Raw genomic sequence first — 26,219 nt, forward strand, 5'->3', positions numbered from 1 at the left:
ATACATTTTTATATTTTATATATAATATAAGAATATATTCTATATATTTATGAAATATAAAAATATATTCATTTTCGAGCTTTCAAACCGAACTGGAGCAAAGAAATAGATGGATATTCTGCATATAAAATTGTATATAATTTACTCTTAGACCATCACACCGTGGATCATTCATTCATTTGAAACTTCCCCAGCGTCCAAGTTGAGCATGAGAACTTTAGGCCTTGCAGAACCTTCTTCGGTTTTGTTATCTTCGTTTCTTCTTGGTTGATGCAGAGTCGTAGAAGTTACATGGACCGGATTTGAAAAACTATCTAACAGGCTCTATCGTCTTTATATCTCAAAAATACAATCCAAAGGAGCATTGTAGCATTTCTAATCCAAAAATTCTCTATGCCAGGAGAATGCTGTAGAGACCATACATCTCCTTTCATGTTCTGGATGATCGTATATTCTAAATTACTGGTAAGAGGGTTCTAGCTCTGCCCCAGACCCCAGATATCTTTTAGATTTTTCTAATAAAGGAACGAATTCTTTCTTTTTTTCCTTAAAAACAGGGGACCAAAAGAGAGAAGGAGCAAAATATCAAGAAAATACCAGACAACAGCTTTATTAGGTATGCACACAGAAGTTATTATACATGTATTACAAAATATACGGTATACAACTATATATAAAGAGTTCAAATGTTCCAAGTGGGAACCTGACCAAAATAAACTCAGTTGGCACTATGATCTTTGTTACTGAAGTTCATGTTCAGTCTATCATGGACAATTTGTAGCCAAATTCTCCAGATCAACTCCAAAGTCAGGGCTAGGTGAAATGAACTTAGGAAAAGTTCCCAAACACTGATAAGACGTTTGTTGAAGATGATAATGATCCAAAGCTCAATTTCTCCACCATATTACAGTATAAACCAAAATTTGATAACCCTATCAGCAACCTTGTCTTTCGAGACCCCATAACACCTCTCAAAGCAAGATTAATGTTGAAAGCTAGATGACTCTTCATCCTGACAAACCTGACAAGAAGTGGAAGGGGGAGAGGATGAGATCTCAAAATATGTAGGCTTTGGAGTAGAAGGGCAGCCAAGGACTTGGATCAATTCCTCCACAGCCATAACCGGGAACTTTGTGGGTGAGTTGGGAATGATGTTGTCAACACGATGCTCAAAGATTTTCCCATTCTTATCAAGCTTGTATTCGGAAGTGCCATCAAAACGGCCACGACTTTCCCAAGGGACACGAGGAATGCCTTGGACAGTCCAACGAACCATTATCACACTATCAATAGGCTGCCACACGCTAAGAATATCAACCCACAAGGCCTTGAAGAATATCTTGCCATGAAACCGTAGAGCCCAGAAGATTACCTTGTAGTTCTCTATGCCAATGAAGGTATTGAAGGGATCTTTGAAGACAATATCATCCCTGTAGAAATGGAGTAAAATACATTAGAAGAAAAACCCCAAAATGGGGGTGAAAATCATGTTGTATAGTGGTTCATCATATTTCAATGATCATCATCATCCATGCCTTGTACCAACTATATGGGGTTGGCTGAGCAGTTAAGAGATTATAGATACTTGTTAAGAGATCATAGACGGTTTATCAATGGTAGAGGCTTGAGCAGTTGAATTTGAACTCTTACTATAAGGGGTGAGACCTATATCAGATTCAGACCTGGGGAATCTCTAGTGGTTGATCAAATGGTTACAGAGGTAACATCCAACATAGTTTCTTTCTCTAGGGGTTTTCAATTTTATATTATAGAATTTAGGACTGGGAAGAATTCAATTCTGTTTCTATCCCAAATTCTGCATTAATCTAAACAGAGCCCAAGTCCTCTTGCATTAATAGAGGCATGGAGTTTACAATGAATATTGAAACATCAAATGCTAAAGGAATTCATTCTGATGTACCCCAGTACCAAGGTTTTTCCCCCTTTTCTGATGTACCCCAGTATCAATTTCCTCTTTAGATGACCACAACAGAATAGGCCAAACAGACCAGCTAACAACCTGATAGTTTTAATTTGTTCAATGTAAAGCAATTTACTTCAAGGAATTCATTCTGATGTACCCCAGTACCAAAGTTTTTTCCCCCTTTTCTGGGTAAGAAACTTCTCCTGAAAGAGCTAGGCGAAGACCAAATAAAATGTGGTCTAATGTGGTAAAAAATGACATAAAGACTTGTAACTTGACGGAAAACATGGCTCTTGATAGCAGGATGAGATTCATGTTAGCTGGTCTGTTTGGCTTATTCTGTTGTGGCCATCTAAAGAGGAAATTGTTAGTCTACATGATAGGTCTGTGACATCAACTTGAGAAACTTGAGACAGAAGGCACTTTTACATAATACTTCCTTTTTATTAGATTATTTGGCATAAATGAACAGCTAATCCATAAGATGAATCCATTTTTTTTGTATCAAACATTACTTAAGTAACAAAGGCAACATTTTTTTGTAGGTATATAATGTTAGAATTTAAAAAAAAAAAGAAGTATTTTAATATTAGACTTTTCCATATACGTGTCTGCAAGTACATGTTTTCTCATCTAGCCAAGTCAAACTCCTGGATACGCATCAGATTCCAACTCCCGTGTCCGTATCCATGTAAAATTGGTTCCAGGGTGACCTTAAGTATTATCATAATTACAATACTAGCACCATTTGGTGCCTATCGACATTAAAGGGCTCACCATTGAGTATGTGACTGAGTAGGACTGCTCTATATGCAATCATCAGAGTATGAACTATATCTAACCTGACACAAAAAAAATATAGTCATCGGATTATGCATACGCCATATCTCCATCATTCTTGCTGCATAACCGGAGCCAAAGGAAAAAATGTTTTGACTAATTCTGTGGAAGCAGATTTTTATGATCTTTCTTGTTTATAACAAGAAAAATATATTAAAAGAAAATGATATTATACCATAACTTCAGCTGATAACTAACTCAGTCAGAAACTCAAAAACAAAATAAGAAGCAGTTTTTCATAACCAACATGGGATCCTTGTATTTTTCTCTTCATTTCCTAATGAACATTATCAATTTCAAGTAAAGCATATATCCATAATGGATTCAACAACTCCATCATACAAAATTCAGGCATCCTTCTGTACACAGACAAATCCCAATCATAAATTTCCTGGCTTCTAGATTGAATGATTAAAGAGATCCATACCCTTCTTTACATCGCAGGAAACAAAACCAGAATGACATACCAGAATTTGTTTTGTTACTAGTTTTTAACTGATTTTCTATAATTGTTCAAAATGGCCTAACTGTAGTGATTACCAGTGCTTCTCTTCTGGGCAGAGAAGTTTCCTGAGCCACTAGTTGCTATAGTAAATAGAAACTAATTCCAGAAGATGCATCCACTGAAGCTTCTTAGAAGAATCAAATATAAACCTTAGTTCTAGTCAATTGACCAACTTGGGCTTGGGCTTTCATAACATCTACGCCTCCTCTTGTTTCATTCATTTAACTTTATTCAATAATAAATCATGAAAAGATACAATCAATTATATCCGAAAATGCTCATGGAGGACTGGCCCACATACTAAAATTCTAAAACACTGAAATTACCAAATTTGTTGCAAGAGATCAACACATTATTTTGTAAGATAGTTCTCATGGTCACTAATAAATCATGGACTTACATATGGCATAACAACTTGGTCCAGACATGGAGGAAGGAAAGGAAACCATAGAAGAAAAAAGTCAAGTTTCTCCATTAGAGTAAATCATCTTACATGATCATAATAGTTTAGAGTGCTTTTTGTAGAGAGTTCAGAATTTTGAAAACTTAATATTGTACTGAGGTCACTTATCATTCAGCCTATTTATTTGGGGCCAAAATTTGTCCTTTTTTGAATGATTTTGGTGTCATTAGATAGGTAATTGACTTATCTATCCAACAAGAAGAAGATTTTATAAACCCAACATGTTTTGAAGAAGTTATGGCCATTTTAGTAATAAGGTGTCGGTCTATGATGAGATTTTAGAGAGCTTAGAATTTTGAAAGTTAATGTTGTGATGAGGTCATTTATCATTCAGCCTATTTCTTTGGGGCAAAAAATTGTCCTTTTGAATGATTTCGGTTCCATTAGATAGGTAATTGAGTTATCTATCCAACAAGAATAAGATTTCAATTCATAAACCCAATTTTTATTAATTTGTCTCTCTTGTAGTTGTTTTGGTATTTTTAGTTTACAAAGGTTAGTAACAAGTGACTAGAATTCACTTAGGAATTAAGATCCTTACTTAAGTATCCCTGCAGGTTACCAATGGGTTTGTCTTAGCATTTCTTCATTGTTTTTTAATTGATAATGGTTTTGTCTTAGTTCCAAAGAAATTAAAACTTAAAAGTTGTTTCGAGTCAATTTCCTAGTTGGGTTTGGAGTTTGTAAAGAGAGATCCAGGCCCTATATTGAGTCATAGATAAAACAACTGTAATTATTTTTTTTATAGATAAACTGTAATTAGAATTAGGAGAGCTTATTTGATGAATAAAAGTTTGAGTTAGTTAATTATAGTTGTAGCCAGGTCTCTCCAAAGGACACTGCCATATTAGAAAGTTGTAGACCCCCCCCCCCCACCCTAACTGCCCTGCAACACACTTATAAAGCATAGAACTTTGCTTGTTGGGTTAAAAGAACAGCAAATGGTCCTTCTGATGTCCTAGCAAGGGTGGACAGGAACCAATTGTTTTAGGCTCAAATGTTTTGGGCACATTTGTAATTCTGTACTGTACTGGGTCAGCTTACTTTGCTGATTTCTTTTGTAACTTATTGTTGTAACCTAAAGTATTTTAATCAATAAAAGTTTCGAAGTTATTGATAAAAAAAATAGTTTAAAAAGTTTATCACTAATATTTCTAATGAAATTATGTTATTGATCAAAGAAAAAAAATTCCTTGTTAGGTTCTCTCAGTCCTTTACCTATTTGAGAAATTAAGGTTTTCTGAACAAATGCAAAAAGCTAGAACCTTACAGTTAGAATAGGACATCTTGGGTACCTCAACCAAAGGCTTATCAAAGACACAATATCAACAATCTTAATAAAACAACAAAGCAGAAGACAGCCAGAACCTTTAGGGCTCTAATAGCTTGTTCTAACCTTACCAAAAAAATGTATAGCAGAGATAACAACTATGCATACAATTAGCAAATCACAAATCTGATGTTCTGAACGCAGGAGATACTAATCCTTTTTTTTTTTTTGATAGATAACCAGAGAACTTTGATTAATTAAAGGAAATGTTTAGTGCAGGCTTGCAATCCAAGCCAAACCACACTTCGAAAATAGATTAGCCCAAAACAACTGATCCCTTTGCACCCCTTGCTTTGCAAGTGAATCTGCCATTGCATTTGCTAGCCTATTGATCCATTTGTAAGTAGCCTCAACCTCACCCACTAGCCTCCTTATTTCCCTTATTACCTGTCTGTGGGTCCATGGAGATACTATTCTTATATCAAGATTGTCAAAGACTTCCATGTCTAAGCTTTTATCTTTATGCCTAATTGCCTCAATAGAATCCACTCATGTCCCTTACAGATTTTTGATAGTGTTCCCATTCCAGGTTGAAACGCTATCACATCAGCGCCACATAGGCAATTCGACTTTAATATTCAAAAAGTGTATCTGGTAAAACAGATTAAACTTGAAACAGGAACACCACAGTTCAAATCAGGTTTCAGACACAGGGTGCATTGGAAGAATCACCAAAGTGGTGTTTCTTGAATCAGGAAGGTTTTCCTTCTTCATTTGTACATGTTTGAAATGCCCAATAAAATAGTTTGCAAAGAGTTTCATGCCAAAACACCAATTGTACCAAGCACTGATTTACAAATCAAAATGGTGACTCTTAAGTCTTAGTCTATTAATAGTTGATCGCATGCATTCATTGCAAATCTAGGGCTATTCTTAAACATGAATGTTTTTTTGTTTTTGTTTGTTTTTAAAATTTCCACATCAGAATTGAACTATGTTTTTGCTTTGAGAAGCAAAAACAAATCGGTTTTGTTGCAGAAAACAATCCATGTTTTTGAAATCATCAATATAATGCTTTCTAAAACAAAAACAAACTTTGGAGTAGAGATACTATATGGTCTATGAAGCATGATATTGATCATCAGATGAACTCTAAATCAGAAATTCAATATTGTGTCTTTTGTTTTTTGTTTTCTTTGTGGGTTGGGGGGGGGGGGGGGGCGGTATGCAACCAAGAACGTGTTTTTCTGTGTGTGTGTGTGTTTGAGAAACAAGTTATTAAACCGGATGATTTTGATCTGCTTTTGGAACTCACATGAAAAAACAATTAACAGTTGAGAACACCCCCTTAGTTTATAAAGAAACCTTGAGAAGGCATATGAAATTAACTAATAAAAGTTGCCTCTGACATCTTCGGCCGAGTAAATTCAACTGGTGTTGAGTGGGATTGAAGTTTTTAGTTGGCTCCATGTTATGATTTTTACTTACAATATTCACTTACATTTAGTACACCAATACAAGGGAGTATCACTAACGCTTTGATTTTGAACATAAAAAGAGGAAAAGTTCGTACATAATTCACAACAAAGTTTAAAAGAATGAGCTTGTAACCGAGATTAAGAGAAAATCTATACAAGCAAGACTAGTTTCTAGATGGCATGGTATCCTAAACAAATTTGCGACATCTATGGGTTCGCATCAATGAGTCACGTCGTTAAATGGGACAGGTTCATAAAGGAGAAGGTTATAATGATTCAAGCTTGAAACTACAAATTTTTTCGAGGGGAAATTGCTATAAAGTTTGACAGTGTAGAAGACCAGAACCAACCAACAGCGGATACTCTTTCTTTATATATTTTTTGGTGCATACAATGGATACTCCGCTATTGCAGGATCAATCAGATCACCTAGATTAAATAAAGTTTACCAGTCACCAGCTGCTAACCGGCACCAATATCCAACTAATCTCCCAGTCTCCCAGATTTATCCATTCAATTATCAAACATTCGATAAGCGTATTGAACATAGTAAAAAAGAAGAAGAAAAGGAGTATTAAACCATAACAGAAATTTAAGTCAAAATTAACCTGTAAATATCAAAACTAGGCTCCCGGTAAAATAGTTCTGGAAACTCCTCCCTGAGAGTCCGAATCGCATAGCCCGTATTGACGTAGTAATTCTGCTTCTCTTCTTCCTCTTTATTCTGCAATGGTGACAATGACGAACCGCGCTTCACCGGAGCAGAAAATTGCCGAGAAAACTTCGGATCCCCTTCCAAAGCCGAAACCCCAACATCGCAACCTTTGGTGCTCGCACCGACTGCAACCCTAACTCTGTTAGCCCCAATTCCGAACTTTTCATTATAGCACGAGCTTCTGAATCTTTTAATGTTTCTAGGGTTCGTTTTGCAGATTATCTTGGGCGGAATTTCGAGCAAAGGAGAGAGCAAAGCCATCAGAGATCAAATTCCGGTAAGACTTTTGGCGGGAAGATGGCGAAATCTATAGAAACGCAAGACCGGTGGAACTGGAACACATTTTCCCGCGAAACCGAAACGAATATGAGATTCTCCGTTTATTTTATCTCTTTTTCCCTGCAAAGGATACGATGGTTTGGGCCAGGAGAGTAAATAGGTGACGTCATCGTGTCCAGTCACCGCTTTTCATTCTACCCACGAGAACTCTACCCGCATGATACTACAGCCGTGCATCAAGAACAACCCATCCGTGATATTCACGATGTGCGGCTGCGATGTCATATAGGTGGGGGTGGAGTGGGTAGGAGATCCGAGCGCGGTTGGGCTTGGACCCATGGCAGTAGCCCGTCAAAACTTGTAGGGGCCCATAATTCTTACCATATTATATCTAAATGTGTGCGGCTAAATGCTAATAATGAATCTGAACCGTTCATTTGGGAGATCGCATCCTTTGAACCGATGGATCATCCAATAGCTTTTTTGCTACTTTTTGAAATTGTCCAAAATTCATCATAAGTTTTCAATATTTCTCTTAAATTCACAATTCTTCAAAATGTCTAAAACTCACCATACCAATAAGTTTTAATTTTTCAAAACTCACCTTCAGTTAATGCTTCTTAATACAGGTGTTCATGTCAGCATAAATAACAACTTTCATGACCAAATTACCCTTAAATGGAGATCTAGAGAAAAAATGATCTTTTTCAGCTTTCAATTTTCTTGTTTTTTTTTTACATTTTTAATGTTTTGTTATAATTTCTATTTTTTTTACATTTTTCTATTTTCTACAATCTATAAATTTTTGTTATTTTTTCTATAATTTTTATTTTATGATTTTGTTTTCCAATTTCTATAGTTTCTATAATTTGAAAATAATTTTTTTTTATTTTGTTTGAAATTTTTATATTTTTTGTAATTTCTATGTTTTTATATATTTTATATTTGAAAATATTTTTTTTGAACTTTTTCCATTTTTTATGTCTAAATATTAAAATGGTAATATATTAACGCCATTAGTCTATTTAACGTCAAGTTAGTGACAGGGTGAATTTTAGACATTTTGAAAAGTTGTGATGAATTTAAGAGAAATGCTGAAAACTCATAGTGGTGAGTTTTAGAGAATTTCCCTTTTATTTCAAAATTAATGCTGATTTGTCAAACATTGAAGATTAAGTCAATAAGAGAATGGCAGGGCACAGCAACAACAAACAACCTTTTTCTTTTGTCCACTCCCTGTTGGGATCTGCTCTTCACAGAGCTTTCCTCACACCAACCTTACAATCACATCCCACCGTGCATTGCGAATATCTCCCATGAATAATAATAAACCAAAACGGGAGATAATTCTCCATGTGCAGCTGGAATATGCTGTGAGCGCAGATCCGGACTCCCTCTAACACCAAACAATGTAATACAGCAGCGATGAACTCCAGCTGGTAATAGACAAAAATGGAGGAGAGGTAGCGATTGAATTAGCAGTGAAAAGGGAGAGGGGAAAAGAAGGAAGGAGAGAGATACGAGCGAGTCAATAAAATTGATTTTTTTGTTGGAATTTAGACTCTGGACCAAGGTTTTTAAAACTGACGCAGAGAAAAAACCAGTCAGGGTCTGGTTCCCGGGTTGAATGATCGTCCCGTCTGACTAAAAAAAATAAAAAATTGTCAAAACCATCGGACGGTTCGAACGATTTAACCGCCCAGGTCAACAATTTATTGACCAAATCAACAATTTTTTGCAAATACCCGGATTTAGGGAAAAAAGGAACCAGTCACCTGAACGGTTCCCGGTTTTTCTGGTCCAATCCGGTTTTGAAAACCATGCTCTGGAGTCCGGACTCACAGACGGCCGTGAAGTCTGGATTCCATTGCTTTTGAAATGGAGGACCTATGGTGTGGCAATCTGTCATCGAAAGATTGTTTTCGGAATCGGAACGACCCTGGGTTATTACATAAGGTGGTCCATCGATCATTTGTCCTGGGCCTCCTGGCAACTAGGCTCTGGAATCTCTAATGTTGGTTGGGTCTCTCTAAAGTTTTGAAGTCATAATCTTATCTTCTTTCAACATGGAAAGTGTAATTGAGACATCTCATGATTTTCAATTTTTTTTTTCTTTTGTGCAAGAAACGGAATGGCTAAAATTGGATCAACCAAGGTTTTTGTCTCAAGATTTTATTTAGTTTCCTTGGGGTGAAAGAGATTATGCAAAAAATGAAGGGATAATGAAGCCAATCAACCACGGATTGGCTGCGAGTTCGTTCCCCATCCATATCAACCAAGTTTCAACTTCAAATTCAAGTTTTTCATCTCGGAATGTTAGTCCACTGAAATCCAAATCTTCTACTTTCACTTCAAAAATGCCAATGAACAATGCTGGCGTATTGTATCGATTTTTCAGGACCATTAATATATTAGGTTTTGATAGATAGGATCAGTTTGGAAAAAATACAAATACAAATATATATAATATAAATACATACAAAATATAAGGTTTTATATTCTACATATTTACATTTATACTTTTTCTAAATTGATCCATAGTATATTTGACCACTTTTGAAGGATAATACATCTTCAAGAGGCCCCTGCCTCAATTTTCAAAAGTTAGTCTTTTTGTTTTCCAAGTATATTGAATTTTTGCAATTTGTGTATTGAGTGTAACCATATTTGAACCTTGGGCCAGACCCAGTCTATAGTAAGCCCCGACCAGGACCGGTCACCTTGGGCTTTTAAATTTTTTCTTAGAAATATTTTATATTTTATACATGATATTTATATGAAAAAAAAATCTATAATACTGGAAAGACATTAGACATGATACCAGAGAAGACTTTGACTAATTGATTGGTTATCACTTTTATATAATACCAATTGATTGTTTATAATCTTTTCACGTATCATCTTTTCGTTATCATACTCAAACCCTACTTATATATTTTTGGGACGGATCGATTGAACAAAATTAGTTGTTAAATTAACCCAGTCATCATATAATCATATATGATAATACTACCACTGTCATAAAAAGGGTATTTTTTCGAAATGGTGTATCCTAATATGTTAATATGCATATTCATAATTTTATATAAAACTGATAGGCTCTTATTCGTTTGAGATAGGGCTGAGTCAGGGTAAATTGGTGTATTATATTAATAGTACAAGTGGGGATTGTGGGAAATTTCGAGGTACGGGGGACCAAGGCTCCCATGGGTGCCCACTGGTTCTGACCCTGGGTTCAAAACAACCAAAGACACAATGCAGATTATTCGGTCAGTTTACTTTGGGTCTGTTGGTTCTACCCAACCTATTGCATAAATGTACAGTATAGTTTAAACCTGAAATACCCATAAAAGAAGATATGAAGCCATGTGCCAACCATATGAGGTTTATTACATAAATCCTGTTTTATTATTCGTTCTTTTCAATCTGTTCAATGCCATATTCTACATTAACTTACGAGAACTTAAATCATTTCTTAACATATAATTTCATAACATAAACTAGAGAATGACCCGATATATTGGGCTAGTATTCTGACTTTTTTATTTATGTATTCCAGTAACTGTTGTTTGACACCCATTTTTTTATGTTATAAATTTAGGTTATTGTTTTATATTTGTTTTTTCAAGGAAGGTATATAACCCACTCTATGGATAGATTTTTTATGTATAGATTTGCTTTTAACTTAAGAGATTAATAAGACTAATAAGTCTAGTTTTATTTCTAAATTATAATCCACTTTATGGATGCCGCATCATTTAAAATGAGTTTTTGTTTTATTTTTCTTCTTAATGGAGAACTACCACTAATTATTTTGATATTAGAGATAACTACTATTTGAATAGATAAATACATTGTAACCAATTTCTTTTCTTTTCTTTTTTTGTTTCTTTTGAAGGGCTATACAACGGGAGATAGTCCATCCCCCAACCAGGCAGGATTTGATCCGAAGTCCCCGCTACAACCAGCAGGAGACCTTACCAACCACCTGGTTGGCACCTTGCCTAACCGATATATATTCAAGAGAATCATGAATAGGCAGAGTATTTAAGATTTAAGGACTAATTATGACAACTTTCCCAAAACCAACTGATCATAGAGACTCTACAAGGGCAGAATTGTGAGAATTATTGCAAGGAATTAAGATTGAAGAGGGCTCTTAACTACAATAACCCCGCGATAGAATAGGGTCTGTTTGGTTCTCAGTCGGAATTAGAATTAAAATCAGATTCGGAATCAGCTGGAATGAATTCTCATTCCCAATAGAGGATGAAGGAATGAGATTGTCACTCCCTCCCTCAAGGAAAATGCCATTCCACCAAGAATAGGAATGTGGTTCCAATTCTACCCAACCAAACAGTTGGAATCGGAATTGACCACTCCGATTCCAATTCCAGACACCTATTCCCACAAACCAAATGGACCCTAAGATTTCAAGGCATATCATAAGAGAAAGTCTAATGGGGTTGATGGGAATAGTGTTGATTTGGTTAAGAGGTTTGCTAATACCTTAGCTGATGCTTTGGCTAGACAAGGAGTGCAAAGGAATCTGGAGAAATATTCCCCTAGAAAACTGAATTGGAAATGCAAAGGAATAAATTGAATTGGATTAGGTAGTTGGGCAAGCTTAAATCTAACAAAAGGGGTGTCAGGCACGATTATCATACTCATTTACAATTCCTTATGTCGATAAAACTTGATTGTTTCCCAGTAAAAGTCTCCTGTTATTAATCAGAGTGCTTTTCTTTTGTGGTCATGTAAACAAGTAGTCTATTTAGCTGTCCTCATTATTACCCATTCATACTTGTAACTTGTAAGCACTAGGTTAGGCTGGGATGGAGGATTTGCAAAAACTGATGACTGACAGCATTGGTTCAATTAATCTTTCTATTCAACAGTACCAGCATATTTAAAGAAACATTTAAATGTTTATGCATGACCATAGATTCATATAGCTGCATATTCTATTACTGTACTTCCATGGATATATGTTGGACAAGTCAGAGATGACTGTATCTTAGATATACAGTCAGCAGGCTTCCTGCATTCTATAGTTTACAATTGGAGAGCACATGCAAACTGGAATTAATGTTACTGATGAAAAGCTTCAATTTGCGCAAGTGATGAAACTGCTGAGATATTTGAGCACATGTAGAGCAATTAAAAAGGTCCAAGTTAATCTCTATCAGCTATGCTGGGACCTGGAACACAATATAGGAGATGACAGTTTTTTTTTTAATGGTATAAAATTTGAATTTGTCCTAGGACAGTTTTTAGTGGATTTGCAGTCATCTCTACCTATCCAATTCCTTACTTTGTAGGTACTTTAAAGAAACAAGGAAACAATTATACTGCTTCCGCAGGTTTTTCTTTTGCATTGGAAGCATATTGATCCTATAAAAGAAAATTGCATTTTAATGACAAGAATACTGTCAGAAAAATCCCTAATATAATGAATTGTAATAAAAAATTCGTTTTCTTACATTAAAATCCAATTTCTTCTCTGTACATTCTAGGGAAGCTGTAGTTTTACAAAAATAGTATTGCCTTATGGACGGATTGACATCTATCTGAGTCAAAAGAAAAAAGAAAAAAAAAAAAACTGAAAACAATGTATTTTTGTACCAAAAATAATTTCTAAACCTATTGCTGAAGAAGAGAGGGAAATTTGGCACTACTACTACTGCTAACTCTAACAATAATAAGGGATTAACTATTTGTTTACTTCATCTATAATCAGCTTTTTCAATAATTATTGAACAACCAGGGATTTTTATTAAAAAAATCAGAAATATAATAAAGTACAAAAAGAATGAGAGTCATCAAGCTCTATTTTCATATATAATCTGAATCTGAGAGCTAGCCCCAAAAAACATACTGTCTACAAATACATTAAAACATAACTAATTAGGGGAGGGGAGATGAGATCCCTACAAAAATGACTCTGTTAACCCCTTCTCTAGCAAGAAAATAAACTAGGATGCTTGCTGATCTAGGGACCTAAAAAAATCCAGAATTCTGTCATCACCGAGAAATAAAAGATGAAAGTGCACAAATTCAAGTTTAAGCAATTTAGGGTAAATTCATTCTCCAATTTTTGTGCTGCATGGGGTAAAGTTACTCAAAAACTAAATCAACAAAAGATGAAAGTGCACAAAAAATGTACATGCAAAATATAATATGTAATAAAGAAAATTACCATGGAGTACCTACTAATTTGACAAAGTCCCATCTTCAAAGTTCAAACTAACCTTGGTATTGACAAAAACCAAAGCTTGCAAATGTTACATCAACTGACCTAGAGAATAAGCAACTCCTAACCCAACTAAGACAACTATGAGGAGATTCGACAACCCAGAAAAGCAGGATAACTATCTAGCCGATTTGGGGCGGCTGGATAAATAAACATTTTTTTTTGCATTACTAATCCAAACAAGGCAGAAAATAAATAATATACCTCATCCTGCAAATGAATCTATGGAAAATGTGTAACCTCAATCAGAAAAAGGCAAGAGCGGATAAGCGGATACTATGAATAAGGAGAAGAGAGAATGGAGAATTGACGTCTGCCATCAATGGTGAAAGTCCTCCCTCCACAGAAACCAGCTGACGATCTCCCTGAGACAACCATCAAGAGGAAGAAAGGTGTACCGACTTAATTCCTGGTGGATCCAAATAATTGCAACAGTAGAGTGTCAGTACGCCTCATCAAACATCAACCGTGAGTGTTAACTGCTTCCCAGACCAAATTCTTTGGAATCGGATTGGTGAGATCTCGAGCTTGCAATGCTGCTGTCCTCAGTGTCCCGATTGTCATCTTATTAGCGTCAAAGAATGAAACACTTGTATAAGGCAAGTTATGCTTCTTGCAGAGATCCCTCACAAATGGGGAGATCTTCCTGAGATGGCACCGAGGTAATCGAGGGAACAAATGATGCTCAACCTGAAATTGCAATCCACCATGAAACCAATCCATCCAAGATGGACAAGCAATGTCAAGTGTGCCCTTCGTTTGCTTCTCAAACCAGTCATTTGCGCGAGGTGGTCCAAGATACACACTTGATGAGAAATGATTCAAGCAGAACTGAACATGTTGAATTCCAGTAACAGAAAAACTCGCAACCACGAACATCACTCTCTCAGCCCAATTGGGCAGGCAGGAAACAAGCAAGGGAAACCAAACCCAGAAGACAAGGACACCCACAAGCTCCTGACCTCTATTGGGGACCCTTCTCTTCGAGACCAACAACAAGAACGACTGCGCAAAGAGATTGATTCGGGCAAAGCACATAACAGGGTAGAAAGTCCAATGCTGGTAACTCACTAGAAATCTAGCAATAGAATCGAAAGTCATCTTCCTCTCGTAAAAGTAAGATGTGAGTGAATTGAATAATTTTGAAGATACCGCGAAGAGGGGGATGTGTTGGAGGTCTGGATCGAAATCGAGACTGTTACAGGCAATGTGATGAGCATTGTGAATCCACTTCCACCACCCAATGCTGATCCCTGTAAGGCAATTGCCTGCAAGGACCTGTGCGAACCGGTTGAACCCAGGGCTAGTCATGATCTGATAATGTCCAGCATCGTGCCCAACCCACCCGCTCTGAATCCAAAGAAAACCCATCAGCCCACCGGACGCTAGATGAACCCAGACGTTCTTAGAGAACAGGACGCCGCAGACGGAAATAGCAAATAGAATTGTCATAAAACAAAGGGAAATGAAGATCCCGTGCCCTTTCTTCTCAAACAAACCTAATTTAGAGAACTCGGAAACAAGCCTCCTGTAATCCTTCGACACCTCGGAAACTTGGTAGTCTTTCAAGTACCCGACGAAGAACCGGTCGAGATATTTCCATGCAGTGCCCGGATGGAAAGCAACAAAAGTATCTGTGACGTCCTGGCCGGCGAGATTCAGGAGTGGGGTTTCACCGCCCGGGTGATCTTTAATCCAATCCGTGACGTCGTAGACCTTTCCCTGGATAGAGATCCACAGATCTTCCGCTTTGTTATGCTTTTTAAGTTCATCGCTTGAAATGCACCTCTTGTCTTCCGCCATTGAAGCAAACCAAGAGAAACTAGAAGTAAGAAAATCAGAACAAAGGTTTCCTGGCACTTGTTTATCTCTTCCTTTCTGTGTTTTGAGAGAACAGAAAGGAAGAGATGCAAGGGGCACGAAACAAAATGCTGCAGAAATTTTGTTTGATTGATTTTCTCTCAGTTTCCCTTCTCGTTCTATCTGGAGTTTAGCGACTTTAATGAAATCATAGGGATGAAGGTTGGGCTCTACAGCGAGGCAGATTGAAGAAGCGCCACATCCCACACAAAATATATTTTTTTTCGAAGTTACAACAACTCTAACGATATAGAGGAAAAATATCTGGCCTAACAGCAGGGCAAGCTATAGGCTAAAAAGTTAAGCAGTGTAATGAGGTACGAGTGTGGCTGTGTTGGGTTGTAAGGAGTGTGTGTACAGCTTAGACATGGCCCACAAACGGATCGGACTCGAATAGGAATATTGGGTAGATCCAAATTTGATTCCTTTATATTGGCATAATTCCTTCAAACACACGGATCAAATATATTGAAAATAAGTTTTATGAAGCTTGAACATATGACTGGAATAGAAAAACAATATTCAAACCAACTATGTGATTTTAAAATTAACTAATTTCATCTAAAAATATATGGCATAAATCTTAGGGATTTTTAACTATGACGTGGCCTTTTTTTTCTTTCTTCTTTCCAAAATGAGTGTTATATTTTATTGCCTCTATTTTTTCCTTATATGGTTTCTATCTCTCTCAATTCCTAACTTAACACTCTTTTTCCCTTTACTATAACCTCATATAGGAATTTTTAAATTATCTCCAATTTTCATCTATTCTTTTATCTACTCTCCCATAAAAAAATCTAGTTTTAATATGAATCAATAAAAAGTTATTACAAAAATAAATAAATAAATGTGAATTAATTAATAAATATTAGCAAAAATGTATTATTTTTAAAGTTACTTTTTACTAATTTAAGTATCATTTAAATCCCATAAAAAAATATAAGTCAATACAAAATTTGGCCACTCACACCAGGGTGCAACTTGGATTGAAATTAGACGGGTTAGACATAACCCAAAAAATAATGTTTGAATTGGATTTACTGTATTGTCCTAATTGAAATTTGAAAATGCATCCCAGGAGTTGTATTTGTCCCGACTAATGTGAATCTAAATAAATGAAGAATTTGGATTGGAGAGAATTTATATTCCATCCAACCATAATTAAATGGATCAAATTTAGATCGATCGATCATCCTTCATTAAAAGTTGTAGAGATATCACAACCTAATTTTGCAATTTTATGTGCTGCACAATTGCATGTCCATGGGATATAGGAGACTAATGAACGGTGGAAACCAAATAAAAGCTCCTTGCAATTTTCTACGTGTCTCCTTCAATAATAACGTGGGAAAGGTTCAAACCCCTGGCCATCCGATCTAACAACTCCTGCTCAAAAACCTCGGCTCAGGATCCCGCTCGCATGATAATATATTAATATCCATGTAAGAAGACTCAGAGGAAGCCAACGGCCTACATTGATGCGTTATGTTGTGGCATGGTAGAACACCAACTCATCAATCTGAGCTTTGGGCCGCAGCAATCACAAAAGCCCTTACACCTAGCTTTCCAGCAATGCCAGGAGGAGACTATCATCATCATCATGTCTGCTCCACCAATACAGGCTAGCCGATAGGCCGAATTCCAATCCCTATGGCTTAATTAGCTTCGAAAGAGTGAAATTTGCATTGTACGCAGTGTGTCACGTGTATTTGCACTATTCCCAAGCTTGAGCCTATATTTCTCTTGCAGTCGAAGAGCAATGTAAATCAATACATCTTCTTTGGCCTCATTGCACAAAACATACATGCTGCCAATTTTACTATCAAAGTTCAGAGTTTCAATACATATTGAATCGTATCGGCCGATATGTATTGTATCGGGCCATATTAATTAATACGCCCTTATAATAAGTATTTCGGGTCAAATCATGATTTAGAAAATAGGCAAGACTTAAGCTGATTCCTCCAAATCAAATTAAAAAAAAAAAAAAGAAAAAGAAAAATGAGCCTCGATACAGGTAACAGGTAAAATGTACTGTACACACAAATTGCTGACTTGAAGCTGTAACCATATATTTAGTTCGGAGCAACCATGTCGGGTCAAAGTCCATACCAGTCGGTCAGAACTCCAAAATGGCACAAGAGTTGACAGGTAGTTCTAATCTCCATTATTTGTTAAGCTGTAGTAATGGGAACAAACATCCGTGCATGGTGATTACATCACCACTTTTCCACAAACCTATATCAAAATCGATAAGTTCTGCAATTTTGTCGCTCCCTACAGAGGGCGGTGACTGATAAGAGAGATTCATTGTCGTGAATTGCAATCATACATTTCTATTATGAATATGGCATTAATTGCTAATTGCCAAATAAAAGAATCAGTACTGCTCCTCTCTGTTAGTATTGGCCAAGTATCGATCTCTTCGACAAAAGACCTACCCAAAGCCTACCTCTCGTTCCGTCAAGAATCTCCATGACAGTTTCCTTAGCCTTAGCAAGATTTAATTCTTGATATAACAACTTGAATGCTCAACCCACCACAATCTTTAGTTATTTACTCCTACTCCGCAAATAAACCTTTAATTTGCACTACGGCATTTATCTTGTTACTAATACTTTGAGGCTAGGGTAGCCATAAAGTATGATGGAATGGAAGTAATTGTAGATTTAATAAAAAAAATTTCTCCCCACATGAGAAAGATAATTGGCCTTAGGCTCAGTTTGGAAGGAGTGCAAAAGTCTTATTTTTATATTTCTAAACCTGTATTTGTACTGTATATATTTGTATTTGTATTCTTCCCAATTGACTCAGCTTGAAAAGAGTATAAATACAAATAAGGTCAGTGCAAATACATACAAAATATAAGGTTTTGCACTTTACATATTTGTATTTGTACTTTTTTACATATATGCACTCTTTTCCAAATTAAGCTTTATGCCGTGTTTGGCTGCAGTACAATTTTTTTTGTACTAGTACAAATGCATATGAGCGCAAATGTAAAAAATGCAAATTCTTGTTTAATTTTGTTTTGGATTTTACTCTATTCTGCTTCATGACTTAATTTACTTCATCCATACCGCAATCAAACAAAATAAACTAAAAATTGAAACAAAAACAGGTCATAATTTACTCTTAGATCATTTGTATTGTCATGATTTTGCAACAGTGCAAACTTATTTGCATTGCAACCAAACACAGCCTTAGGGTTTTTTTTCTTTTAATTTTTTTGACATTTTTCAACAACAAAGAGTCAAGTTGCATATATCCACCAACTCTTCAGTTTATGAATTCATAGTGGCATATACATACATGCATGGATAAACATATGCATAATTGCATAATTACTTACATAAATACATATTTATATAATATTTATACATGTAATATGAAGTTGTTCAAACTAATCAAGGCCTCAATTCTAACCAAATCCAAATTTAAATCTGATTCATATTTTTTAACCCTAACTGTAACCCAAATTTAAACCCAACCTACTTTTTCGAGTTGGGTTTAGGTTGTATTTGGGTTAACCCAGCCCAAATTGCAGCCCTATCCTCAATATAACAATGACAGGAGATGAGGGCTGTTGTTTAGGTTTTACTGTTTTAATATGGAGACTAGTGGGGGCCCGTGTGATGGACAAGATTTATTAAACGAAAAAAATATAGGAAAGTGTTATTTACTAAAATACCCTTATAGTTTCATGGATTTATTAAAACCTACCCTATAATTAGCATTTTACTAAAACGCCACTTATAATTTACAATGGATCTGATCAATCTTCTATTAGATGATAGTGGAAAATGACAGTGTTGTCACTAATGTTCATTTAAATAAATTTAATCAAAAGAAAATAGAAATAAAAATACAATTCTTGCCCTTTATAAGATACGGGCAACCACTCTATTGGCTATATTTGGCCAATTTTGTTTTCTATATAAAAAAAGTGCTAAGGGTATTCTTGGAATAAAAAATCATGGGTCTAATGGCAAAACAAACAATCCTTAATGAAAACTATAAGCTGTAAAATATATGTGATGTTTTAGTAAAATGAAAACTATAAGCTGGTTTAAGTAAATATATAAAACTATAAGGTGTGTTCTAGTAAATGACCCTAATAGAAACACATAAGAGTATACAATTGTTTTATATTTTCTACTTTTTTAAATAATTAATAATTTATTCATATTTTATATACTACTTTTAATAATTTTTTTATATACAACAATAACAATAATTAATTTCGATTAGGTTTAACCATCAAACTTATGAAACTGACCAACCCGATTAACTCAACCTGAGTTGGTTGGTTTTCTAGTATTTTAGGTTGGTTTTGGTTCAAAATTTCCCAATTCGACCAAGTTGGATCAGTTTCACTTTGGCCATTTGTAAATCAACCAAAATCGAACAACCTAACCATCGATATATATTAATATTTTATATTTTAAATATAATCTTTAATATGAAAAGTGAGAAATTTCCCATATTTCTTAGTATAAAATGTTTTATTTCATAAATATAAATTTTAAATTTATTTTTTAATAATTGCATTGTAATTTTTAAAATTAAATTAAAATTTTCAATTTAAATCTTTTAAACCGATTGAACCTTTGTGAAAACTGACCCAAACCGATACAACTTGAGTGGATCGATTTTCACAAAAGGTCAGTCGATTTCAACTCACCAACTCCCCAACCTGACTAGGTCAATTTGGTTAGCCAAATAGCCTACAACTGGACCGAACCAACTCATGAATAAACCTGCTCATGGGCCGGGTGGCCCGACGGGCTGGGCCGGCCCCCGGACGGGCTTGAACAGGTATATGGGCCCGTGGGCTTAACCTCGAGCCAAAAAGCCCAGCCCGCAATAATTTCAACTCGGGCTCGGGATTTGCCAAAATAGCCCGGCCTGAGCCCAGCCCGACCCGACCTATAATTAAACCTAAAAACCCTAGTCGAATACCCCTTTTTTTTTCACCTCTTTCCCTTATTTTTCTAGTCGAACCCTTCTTCTCCACATTCTTTTTCCCTTTTTTATATTCTTTTTCTAATGTAAATAAATTTTGAATTTATATTCATTTTTTAATGTAAATAAATTCTAATTTATATTGATTATTGAATAGGGAAAAATTCTAATTTTTTTATTAGGTCGGGCTTCGGGCTTTTTATCAGGGTCGGGCTCAGGCCCAAGTTGTAGGCCCGTTGGTCGGGCTGGGCTCGAGCTCGGGCCTAACATATTTCCATTAATAAAGAGTAAAAGCCCGGCCCAAGCCCGGCCCATGAACAGGTCTACTCATGAACACTTCTAATTTTAGCTAAGTTAATAAATAACAATAGTTTAAACTCTAATAATTATTAAAAATTTATAGCGAAAATACACAATTATTGAAAATATATTGGTAATGAAAAAAATACAAAAATTACAAAAATACAATAAGTACTAAAAATATATTAACTTAGTCAATAAATAGTATAATCTCAAATAATAGTTTAATCTCTAATAAATATTAATTAATCAATAAGTTATAACAAAAATACAACAAGTACAATAAGTTAAATTTAAAAAATTCAATAATTGTACTTTAATCTCCAACAATTATTGAAAGTTTTCTATTAAATAAAAAACAAAATAAATTTATACATAATCATTGAAAATACATCTATCACAAAAAACAATAAATAATTACTGAAATACAATAAATATTAATTTTAGTATATATAATTACATAATAAATATAGATTAAGATCTTAAAATTATTATTAATTTTTTTGAAAGTTATTTTCTCGAATTATTACTTGATATAAGTGAACTTAGTTATTTACAATATTATGTAAAAATATTAAATTATTATTTATTTCAATATTATGTTATAAATATTTTCTACTTTTCATAATTTTTTTTAACTTATTACATAAATTCTTTATTTTAACTATTTAAAATCTAGTTATGTTAAATATTTTCTTATTTAAAATATTTAGTTATTTAAATACTTAAATAATATGTAAATTATTTAAAATGTAAAATATTATTTATTTATTGAATTTAATTATCCATCAAATCATAATTTATACTATTATTACATAATTTCATTATTAATTTTATGTTAATATTTTATATTTTAAATATAATTTTTAATATGAAACAATGAGAAATTTCCCATATTTCTTAATCTAAAATGTGTTATTTCATAAATCTAATTTTTAATTTATTTTTTAATAATTACACTATAATTTTTAAAATTTAATTTAATTATTAAGTTTAAATATTTTGAACCAACTGACCTTTCGTGAAAACCAACCCAAACCAATACAACTTGAGTGGATCGGTTTTCACAAAAGGTCAGTCGATTTCAATTGACCAACTCCTCAACTTGACCAGGTCAATTTGGTTGGCCAAATAGCCTATGGCCGGACCGAACCAACTCATTTACACTCATAATTTTAGCTAAATTAATAGTATAATCTCCAATAAATAACAATAGTTTAATCTCTAATAATTATTGAAAATTTATAGAGAAAATACACAACTATTGAAAATATATTGGTAATGAAAAATACAATATATATAAAAAATACAAAAATACAATAAGTATTAAAAATATATTAACTTAGTCAACAAATAGTATAATCTAAAATAATAGTTTAATCTCTAATAAATATTAATTAATCAATAAGCTATAACAAAAATACAATAAATACAATAAGTACAATAAATTAAATTTAATAAATTCAATTATAGTCATTTAAATATTAATTACTGAAATACAATAAATATTAATTTTAATATATATAATTATATAATAAATATAGATTAAGAGTTTAAAATTATTATTAATAAATATTAATTTTTTGAAAGTTATTTTCTTGAATTATTAGTTGATATAAGTGAAATTATTTATTTACAATATTGTGTTATAATTATTTTTCTACTTTTCGGATTTTTTTAAATTTATTGCATAATTTCTTTATTTTAACTATTTAAAATTTAGTTATGTTAAATATTTTTTATTTAATTTATTTAGTTATTTAAATACTTAAATAATATGTAAAATATTTAAATTTTAAAATATTAATTGTTTATTGAATTTAATTATCCGTAAAATCATAATTTATACTGTTATTACATAATTTCATTATTAATTTTGTAATATATTAAATTATTATTAGTTTGAATATTATGTTATAATTATTTTTCTACTTTGAATTTTTTTAATTTATTACATAATTCCATTATTTTAACTATTTAAAATCTAGTTATGATAAATATTTAAATGATCTATAAAATATTTAAATTCTTTTGTTATTTAAAATTTATTTATTTAAAGATATTACATATTATTAAATATTTGAAAACATTTAAATTTATAATCCAGAAAAACATAATTTAAATTGTTAGTACATAATTTCGTAATATATTTTGTAAAAATATAAAATTAATTTTTATGTTTTTAATAAATATTTTAAAATTATTGTACAATTTTGTTAGAATATTTAAATAATTTTTAACTTTTAAGCCCACAATGACCGTGAATGGTAGTTATAAGGTGCTAGACTGGTAGGGATATTTGAAATGATACGAATGGTAATTTTTGGCTTTCAGCTTTGTTGGTGAGCAATATAAAAATGTTAGCATTGTCATGCCAGGTTGGACATCTATTAATTTTCTTCGTTGACAACCGCATTAACGTTTGTCATGATGGGACTTTATGCCACGTAGATGGATGACATGGCAGACCTGGCATCCAGGTGTATAATGTTATTAGTCAGCATCATAAGCCCTGACATATTGAGCTGTTTCCGTTCTCAAGCTCAGTTTGGAAAGAGTGACAATACAAACATGTATTATGGTTGGTTTTGGTACCGTCGCTGTTTCTGTCTTTTGAGGTTGTTTATACTGGAACAAGCATATCTTACAATGATGCAAATATCAAATTAACATCTTAGGTATAACTAGCAATAATACCAAATACAACTTAAATGACTCTTTGTCTGTGGGTTACATCAAAAAGGTCATGAGCTTCTTGACTTGGGCCAATTTGGTTTATAGGAATAGGGGTTTGGAATCAGAATGAATCGTTCTAATTTCAACTGTTTGGTTGGATGGAATCGGAATTCCATTCCCATTTAGGGTGGAATAACATTCCCCCATTTGAGGAAATGGTCATTTCTTCCCCATCCCTTGAGAATGAAATCTCATTCCAGCTTGTTTCTATTCCCATTCCGATTCCTGACTGAATCAAATAGACTATGGGAATAGATCATTCCAATTCTAATTTCAAAGGATTTTGATTCCGATTCTAATTCTGATTTCAACTGCAAACCAAACGGAACCTAAATATTTTGTTATTTTTTATTGTATACTATATATCTAAACCTTATTTTACACTACATATTTATATTTTTACTCTTCCTAAACTGAACATAAAAGACAAAACAATAGGTCATCCTTCTATTAGACTTCAGCCCTAATCAAATTGCTTCCCATGGTTTTGAATGCATAAGGATTAAGGTCATTAAATAAAAAATAAGGCTTAGTTTGAAAAAAATGCAAATGCAAATATGTAGCAAATACATACAAATATAAGGTTTTGCACTCTACGTATTTGCATTTGTACTCCTTCCAGGCGTCCAAACTGAGCCTAAGGCTGTGCTTAGTTGGAATACAAATAAATTTGTACGATGCAGAACTATAATAGTGCAAATTATTTGAGTGTAAATTCTGATCTATTTTTATTTTAAAATTTAGCTTATTTTGTTTAATTACAGTACAAAAGAAGTAAATCAATATCTGAAGCAGAATAGACTAAAATCCAAAACAAAATTAAACGAGAATTTACATTTTTTTTTCATTTGCGCTCCCATGCATTTGTACTAATACAAATAAAATTGCACTGCAATCAAACGCAGCCTAAAGAACAAATGGAAAATCGAGGGAAAAGTTCTGAAGGAATTTTCTGTTTGTCTCTTATTTTCCATCAAACCAAAATGTAAATTGCTTTGTTTGATAAAACAAGATCTAACATAAACCACCGTTTGGTTTCTTTTGCAAGCAAACAGCTTTGCAATTCCTATATTCAATAAATTAATTCGGTTTCATTTAAGGCTTTTATTTATTAAGTAAGCCTACAAAAGTGACTTCTATTTGACATAAGGACAAAGTTATCTATATTCTAATGTACTAAAGGTGGTTTCTTTTCTTCCATGTTGTACCCTGAAAGCAATTATTCTAAGTACTTTAACCCTTAAAAGGGAATAACATCATGCATGGTAAGGCTGCCCCTAAGGGTATCTTTTAATATAATAATACCTATTTTGGTACAATTTCCTTACTTTTTCTTTGGAAATTAGTGAAAATGTAATTGTCAGTGCTGTTTGAATAGTTAAATTACAGTGGAGCATTTATTCATTGGTAAATTTGTATATGTAATGGTTTGATCTACTGAATTTGTTTATTAAGCCATATTAAAACTAGCCAAAAAACCCCAAGTTTATGAAATCAGCTGAGGGTGATTCAAATTTGATCTATTATTAACTAGATCAAATATGGATCCATCTCTATGGGGTCAAATTATTTTAAATTTATATGTTTATATATAAATTTCATTATATCTATTAATAAAGTTAGTTTAAATCTTGTATGTTTAAGTTCAATTCTCATAAAAGTTATTTCCGTTTCATTGAATTCATGACACAATATAATATTAAATACATATTTAGCACATTTGTATTAATGTTATATATTATTTTAATTTAATTTATTAATGGGATTCAATAAGAATAGTGAGACTTAAGCCATTTATATTATAGTAAAAAACCGTATTATTTCTTGATGCAGTATATATCATTAAGGGTATATATACCAAAATATCAGCCTTAGGCTTGAGGGCAATGGCACAGATGTTTTGACATGAAATTTGTTTGGTTGGCATTTATGCTGAGCAAATGTTTTGAGTAATAATGTGCTTGGTATTGACATTGCTAATTGAAAGGCTTAAATAGTTGTACTTGGTTTGAAGGAAAAGGTAGGAAACCTATAAAAGTTGGTACCAGCCTGCCTTCCTTTTCTTTTCTTTTTCCCATATTTTTCTTCAAACCAAACACAACCAATGTTTATATTCAATGTGACACACCTTATACCATTGATCTCTCATCCAATTGTCAAATTTAAAAATAAATATTTTTGACTCATTATTACACATAGATTAATATATAGGTGCAGATCTAACGGTTTTAGAAGCCTAGAACCAAAAAAAAAAAAACCTTTGTCTTGGCAATAGGACTAATTTATGGGTTTTTTGATGGTATGTGCATTCATCTTTGTTAATATGTGACGCACTAGAGTATTTCCCTACACTGTCAGGTAAGATGCCACAAAAGCCAGTCATTGGACTGTTTATTCAAATGGACTGCTGCCAGAGGAAACATCAAAGTCAGAAGGCGAGGCAATGCAGACATGGAAGCATTTTAAGCAGAAACAGCCAAACATAACAAAGTGATTACTCTCCTGCTGCAGCTGAAGAGAACACAACAGCAATGACAAACAAATGAGTCCGGATCACCTCTCAATAATATCTCTATCTGTCAATCCATTAATGACCTAGTTATATAAAATTAAATGGGTTGGGATCAATCC

At 33.5% G+C, this 26,219-nt stretch overlaps 2 protein-coding genes across 3 annotated transcripts; both read right to left on the minus strand.

Annotated features, from left to right (window-relative positions):
* Positions 1-583: 583 nt before the first annotated feature.
* Positions 584-7,631, minus strand: LOC148879736 (DUF2358 family protein (DUF2358)). Of its 2 annotated transcripts, XM_088961394.1 has the most exons (3): positions 7,089-7,631; positions 1,373-1,430; positions 584-1,294 (listed from the first exon to the last, which is right to left on the minus strand). In XM_088961394.1, exons 1-3 carry the CDS (start codon positions 7,454-7,456, stop codon positions 983-985), a joined length of 738 nt encoding a protein of 245 aa, XP_088817520.1. In that variant the 5' UTR covers positions 7,457-7,631; the 3' UTR covers positions 584-982. The 2 variants fall into 2 exon arrangements, with proteins under 2 accessions (XP_088817520.1, XP_088817519.1); XM_088961393.1 differs by having other exon boundaries at positions 584-1,430.
* Positions 7,632-13,637: 6,006 nt separating this feature from the next.
* Positions 13,638-15,896, minus strand: LOC148879737 (delta(8)-fatty-acid desaturase-like). Its single transcript, XM_088961395.1, has one exon. It carries the CDS (start codon positions 15,528-15,530, stop codon positions 14,190-14,192), a length of 1,341 nt encoding a protein of 446 aa, XP_088817521.1. The 5' UTR covers positions 15,531-15,896; the 3' UTR covers positions 13,638-14,189.
* Positions 15,897-26,219: the final 10,323 nt, after the last annotated feature.

Source organism: Nelumbo lutea, chromosome 1 (genome assembly GCF_056320005.1).
Source record: "Nelumbo lutea isolate HS-2025 chromosome 1, American lotus-T2T, whole genome shotgun sequence".
NCBI classification, from domain to species: domain Eukaryota; kingdom Viridiplantae; phylum Streptophyta; class Magnoliopsida; order Proteales; family Nelumbonaceae; genus Nelumbo; species Nelumbo lutea.

Coding starts and splice junctions, on each gene's coding strand:
- LOC148879736 (XM_088961393.1), bottom strand. CDS start 7,456: ATGGCTTTGCTCTCTCCTTTGCTCGAAATTCCGCCCAAGATAATCTGC. Junction 1,431..7,088: donor CCTAGTTTTGATATTTACAG/GTTAATTTTGAC, acceptor CCATTTCTACAG/GGATGATATTGTCTTCAAAG.
- LOC148879737 (XM_088961395.1), bottom strand. CDS start 15,530: ATGGCGGAAGACAAGAGGTGCATTTCAAGCGATGAACTTAAAAAGCAT.